Source organism: Sphaerodactylus townsendi, linkage group LG08 (genome assembly GCF_021028975.2).
Source record: "Sphaerodactylus townsendi isolate TG3544 linkage group LG08, MPM_Stown_v2.3, whole genome shotgun sequence".
NCBI lineage: Eukaryota > Metazoa > Chordata > Lepidosauria > Squamata > Sphaerodactylidae > Sphaerodactylus > Sphaerodactylus townsendi.
Genome location: NC_059432.1, coordinates 96,347,489 through 96,353,488, shown reverse-complemented (window position 1 = coordinate 96,353,488; position 6,000 = coordinate 96,347,489). Strand labels below are relative to the sequence as shown.

General features: G+C 44.0%; 1 protein-coding gene across 3 annotated transcripts in view; it reads right to left on the bottom strand.

Moving 5' to 3' along the window:
* Positions 1 to 312: 312 nt before the first annotated feature.
* LOC125438244 (multiple epidermal growth factor-like domains protein 6) overlaps positions 313 to 6,000 on the bottom strand; it is a 281,987-nt gene continuing 276,299 nt past the window's right edge. For all 3 annotated transcript variants that reach the window (XM_048506532.1, XM_048506531.1, XM_048506533.1), the window contains 2 exons: positions 4,875 to 5,003; positions 313 to 2,512 (listed from right to left, as the gene is read on the bottom strand). In XM_048506532.1, the coding sequence (XP_048362489.1) occupies positions 2,466 to 2,512; positions 4,875 to 5,003 (176 nt within the window). In that variant the 3' untranslated portion in view covers positions 313 to 2,465. The remainder of the gene's footprint in view (positions 2,513 to 4,874; positions 5,004 to 6,000) is intronic.

Here is a 6,000-nt window from a genome sequence, read left to right as displayed (position 1 = left end):
CTTACAATTCAGGTCTGTTTCGTCCCAGTTTCTCCCTTCGCATGGCTGCCCATTTCTGTGAAGGACTCAAGTGAAGACCAGGAAGGAATACTCCAGTTTGTTATGGATGAGCCTGGTTTGTATTTACACCACAAGTATAACTGCACGTGCCCAGTGTCCCGCATTCTGATTGACTGTTGTTTTTGAGCGGCAGCTTGAATGAACATCAGGCAGGGAAATCAGAGTTTATTCCATTTCTTCTCAGACTGGGAATCGTGGGAATCCCAGAATCCCAGACTGGGAATCGTGGGAATCGTGGGATTCCCAGACTGGGAATCGTGCAAACTTCTGGGCCAGACCAGGATATTTCCCTCGCTCAACCCAGGATATTTGGATCATGCAGAAATGACCACACTGAGCTGTTCCTTCTCTTCTTGAAAAATTCAGCAAGGAAAGTATTCAATGCGATGACGTGTTATGCATTTCCACACCCCTAAGTAGCAACAGCCAATACTGTGGAGAGGGATGGAGAAGTGCACAACACAATCATGTTATAATGCATTTCCTTGACTGCTAGTAGTTAGAAGAAGAGGAAATGGGTGCAGGGCTTCTGGTAGCAACCCCAGAGGGTGTCTCACATCTAGTTCCACTATAGAGGGCCACTGATAACCAAGTCTGCATTGTTTTGGGGGAGATCATTATCTGTGCTCAAATGCTAAATCAGCCAAGTGACCTACTGAAAGAACCTGCATTTCACAAGTTTGGAGGTCACACTAGAAATTTCCGGAGTGAAACAGAAGATAGATAATAGCATGTAAATTCAAGCTGGATACTCCCTTTATGGAATCCTTTTTCTTGTCACCAAAAAGTGACAAAATGGCATTGACCCCAATTTAAAGATAAATAATTGTGCAGCTGAACTTATTTCAACGGAAGAAGTGTGACTAATGTTCTTCGAACTGTAGTAAACAAACTGGATGGAGCACCAACGGTGGGCTAGGTGCTGGACAAAATGGAAAAAGATGCTAAGAGAGGCTAAGAATCATACAGTCATAAAGGCGGGAAGGCCAAAGGTCGGCTATGAATTTGTTAAATTTCAGTGGGAAACTATAAAAACAGAAACACATAGCCTTATTACATATACAATTACATCCACTATACCTACCCACAAGGTGATTTCAACATAACTATACACATCAAACCTGGTTCTCCAGATAGAGTCCACCTGCTCTTAACCATTACACTATGCGGAACACCACAGAACCATTCAGTGGCATTTCCAGTCAAAGGACTTCATGTTGAACATGTTAAGAAAGACATAGCAAGACCAGGGATCGGGCTCAGAATAAGGCAGTAGACATTCTTGTGTGAAATAAGTATGGTTGGGTGTTGTGGAATACTATAATAGAATTCTAGAACAGAAGATGGCTTGGGCTATGCTGGCAGCAGAATCTGGTGATCCCACACTGGTACAGGACTGGGATGTAAAATGGACTGCATTACTTCTGAATGCAGGGGAGGCATGGCATGTTTCAAGTTTTACCATGATTAATAATTGGAAATAAGTGAAAGGGCTAGGCCCCTGTTATGTTAATTATTTATCAGTTGGGAGTTCTTTCTTTCAGGGAGGAGCACAGAAAATATGACTTCTCCCCCCTCCCTCACAGTCCAAAGAGTTCTAGCTCCTCAGAATTCTACGCCCTCATTTTGCCACGTTTCAACCACGCCTCATCCTCTCATAAATTATCTCTTACAGAATGTGTCGTTGACTTTTTTTCATTTTTAACTAACAAGATCTTGACTCAACTCTAATCACATGCCATAATTTTCACACAGCAACTCTGGACTTGGAATGGCCTCCTCGTCTGTTTTAAGAGTTTCAGCCAGTGAATTTAATAGAGTCTGGGTACATCTGTGAAAGCCTGCTGCTGCATACATGTCTCCCTTACTGATTAGGGCATAAATATTTTACTTCTGCCAAATATTCCATGGAATCGATTCCTATTTTTTTGTCCTGAAATTATTTTGTTCCCTAAGGGACAATTTCGATAGTTTTGGGTCGACAGAAAAATACAAAGGCAACCGACTGGCAAAGCAAAAGCAAATCAGATCCCTCTTGTCATCCGTTTCTTTTGGTCTTCAGATCTCTCTGTAAACCAACTGCTGATGAAGATGAGACAATTGATGGATTTTCTGGTTGTAATAATACCGCACTGACACTTGGAAAGGATATCGAGAATGGATTAATCAGAAGGAAGCAGGAGATCAAGAATAAACAAACAGAACAGAATGCAAAAAAGTTTTCCGCGGAATCCAGCTACTTAACGGATACTATTGCCTTGCGAGAAGTGTGAATTTTTCAGCACGGTTCAAGCTGAAATGAATACCAGCTCTCATTCCCAAAGTTAAATACCGTCTGTGCATATAAAACAGTTCATTCATTAGTCCAAGCGTTCCTGTTGTTGCAATCTTGAAAAAGCATTCCCTCATCTCTGAGTTTGTTCTTCGTAAAAAGGAAGGTCTGCAGGGCCACCTAGAGAATTACCGAGAAATACTCTGAGAGGGCTGTAATGCAAATCCCATTTACAAAGATTACACAATTTGCACTTCAGCTACTGAACACAGTACAGAGAGGAGTCTGCCGTAGAACAGCTAGATTGAAGTCCAGTAGCACCTTAGAGACCAACAAGATTTTTCAGGGTATAAACTTTCCAGAGCCAAAGCATCCTTTTGCCAACAGTGCCAGCCAGACACCAATATAACCGAGGAGCATGGGCCATAACTGCTGTCCCTGATTGTTCGCGGCGGCCCAAACACTAGCCTGCCCTCCGTTCGGTTTTGCAGTCATGCTTTATATTGATATATGGTTTCACTCACTACTTTGGAATTTCAGTATCAAAATACTGTGAACAAATTATCAAGCCAGGAAGAAAGATAAACACAGGTTTCTGCTGCTGCTTGTCCCAGCCTCTAGAATTCAGAAATATGCAGCCTCAGAACACGGAGGTTCCATTTTGTAGTTTGCATCTCACTGCTATTGACAGATTTGCTGTCCAAAAATCTACCTACAATGCAATCTTATACAGAGTTACTCCACTCTAACTCTACTGAAATTTATTTTGTTGGGTAACCCGAGTTTGAGTGTTGAATGTATCTTTTCTGTACTTTGGTTAATGTTTTAGATGCATAATAATGAAAATAAAAGAACAACTACAACAGATACTATGGTAGTGATTGTCAGCTCATGGCTCCTGAGCCAAATCTGACTCTTGCAGAGTGATAATCATTGGCCAAATACCAGCCCAAAAGTGACAGATGGGCACAGCATGAATAGCTTCTAAACGACCTAAGCGAGCAATGATTGCAATGGGCTTAGACTGCAGTAGCTCTGCATAGCATTGCACTGTTAGAATTTCAGACAACTTGTGCAAATCTTCTCTTTGAACTGGATGCGTTGTATTATGATATAACTGAAATGACATCAAAGAATCTCCGTTGCACTCCGGCTGGTGTAAATAAAGTATTATTTACAAACTACTACATGTACAATTTTGTCGTCTTTTTTTCATTCCATATATCATCAAATTATACAAATATCATAATTAGGCATGAGTCCAAAATTCATAAGAACAACACTCTATTTTTTCAATGTATTGTCGAAGGCTTTCACGGCCGGATTCAACTGGTTCTGGTGGGTTTTCCATAGGAGTCATACAGTGGTCTGGAGGGATTTTGTTCCTTAACATTTCGCTTTCAGACTGTGAAGCCTCTGCATCTTCAGAGGTGTATCTGAAGATGCCAGCCACAGATGCAGGCGAAAATGTTAGGAACAAAATCCAATTCAGAATCAATGGCCACACAGCCCAGAAAACCCTGAACCAGAACGCAATTTTTCATCATATATCCCATAGAACAGTGATGGCTAACCCATGGCATGGGTGCCAGAGGTGGCACTGAGCCCCTCTGTAAGCACGCTGCACAGAGTTCACTGGGCGTAAGTGGGAATCACCCCCCCCACACACACATCTGTGGGCTGGCCCAGCCACTGAGCATGACGCAGCACCACGGTGAGCAGGGAGGACCAGCTGCAGGGTCTGGTGCCTGTGCCCCGGCTGCCCGGAGTGGGGGCTTAGAGAAGCACAGAGCAGTGCACGGGACTTGTTGAGGCTAGAGCAGGCTGGCCCTGCCTGAGCTGGTGGGGCCAAGGAAGAGGGAGCCAACCAGTTTTTCTAAACCAAACCCTCAGCATTCAGGTAAGTAAATTCGACATAGGTTGGCATTTGGCGATATATATGTGGGTTTGGGTTGCAATTTGGGCACCTGTGTCTCAAAAAAAAAAGGCTATTTGCCATCACCTATAGAACAGTGGATGGCTTAACTCCATGGTATGGGTGCCGAGGTGGCACTGAGCCCCTCTCCGTGGGCACGCTGCATCAACAGAGTTCACATCATGTAAAGTGGAAAATCACCCCACACACACACATTCAGGGCTTTCGGCCTGGGCCACTGAGCATGACGTGCCACCACGGGTGAGCAGGGGAGGGACCCAGCTGGGAGTAGGCCTGGGTGCCTGTGTCTGCGGCTGCCTGAGTAGCGAGAGAAGCACAGAGCAGTGCACGTGGACTTGTTGGAGGCTAGAGCAGGCCGGCCCTGCTCGAGCTGGTGGGGGCCACAAAACAGGAGCCGAACCAGTTTTTCTAACCAAAACCCTGTGCATTCAGGTTAAATTGCTGGGTTGGCATTTTGCGATAAATATGTGGGGTTTGGGTTGCAATTTGGGCACTCAGTCTCAAAAAGGTTTGCCATCACTGCTATAGAATAATATCTCCAGAGACTTTTGTGGCCCTCTCTCCCAAAACTGAACAGATACACATTTCTGCTGGCTAGCGTGTTACCTTCTTCACAAGTTGGTCCCATCCATCTGTGGAGACAAGTGCATCTACCATTACGAGCATCACATTGGGACTTATTGGCACACTGGCAATGCTGAGAACAGTTGGGGCCATATCTGTTTGGCCTGCATTCTGCAAGACAAAAAAAATAATGTTTAGCATATCTCAGTTTTACAGATTTTTTTCATGAAAGGCTAGTACTTTTCGATTTTTCAAAGCAGGGCTATAAAACAGTGTGAGGAAGGGCAAGAAGAGAAAAAGAAATACAAGATTGCTTTTCAGATACCTCTGGAAGCTTCCACTTCAATTAAGTCAACAGCTTAAAATGGGTACGCAGTACAACTATCTGGATTGCAATCAGCTGATTAAATTTAACAACATTTCCATTTCCCAAAAGTCTAATGAAGATGGATCCTGAGAGGTTGCTCAAGCAGCTGCATATGCTGTCACTAGCAGTAAAGCCCATTTTAAAATGAACTGAAATGGGCTCTAGATGGGAAGGAGGGAGGGTGAGCAGGAGGCCCTCTCTCTCCCTCTCCAGGAAAGTGACCCCACACCAGCCTTTGCCCCAGCCCTAGCCAGGGAGGCGTGTGGTGGAAGAAGGGTTGAATAGGGAGGCTTGGGGCTGATATGGAAAATGTATTTCTTGAATGTGAAGGTCACAGTTAAGAACATAAGAACATAAGAAAGAGCCTGCTGGATCAGACCAGAGTCCATCTAGTCCAGCACTCTGCTACTTGCAGTGGCCCACCAGGTGCCTTTGGGAGCTCACATGCAGGATGTGAAAGCAATGGCCTTCTGCTGCTGCTGCTGCTCCCAAGCACCTGGTCTGCTAAGGCATTTGCAGTCTTAGATCAAGGAGGATCGAGATTGGTAGCCATAGATAGACTTCTCCTCCATAAATCTGTCCAAGCCCTTTTTAAAGCTATCCAGTTGTTTGTAAAAACGGAAATTGAGACAGATGGGAAAAAGAGGAACTAGACCATTGGTAGTCATAAGCATGGGTTGTTGACATAGAATTATGCTACTTATAGTTATTGCTGAAATCTTGCTTAAATTCTGCTATGCCAACTTAATTGATAACTGCTTATGAAAAACCCCTAATGAGGAGAAGAGATTTGTGTTAAAA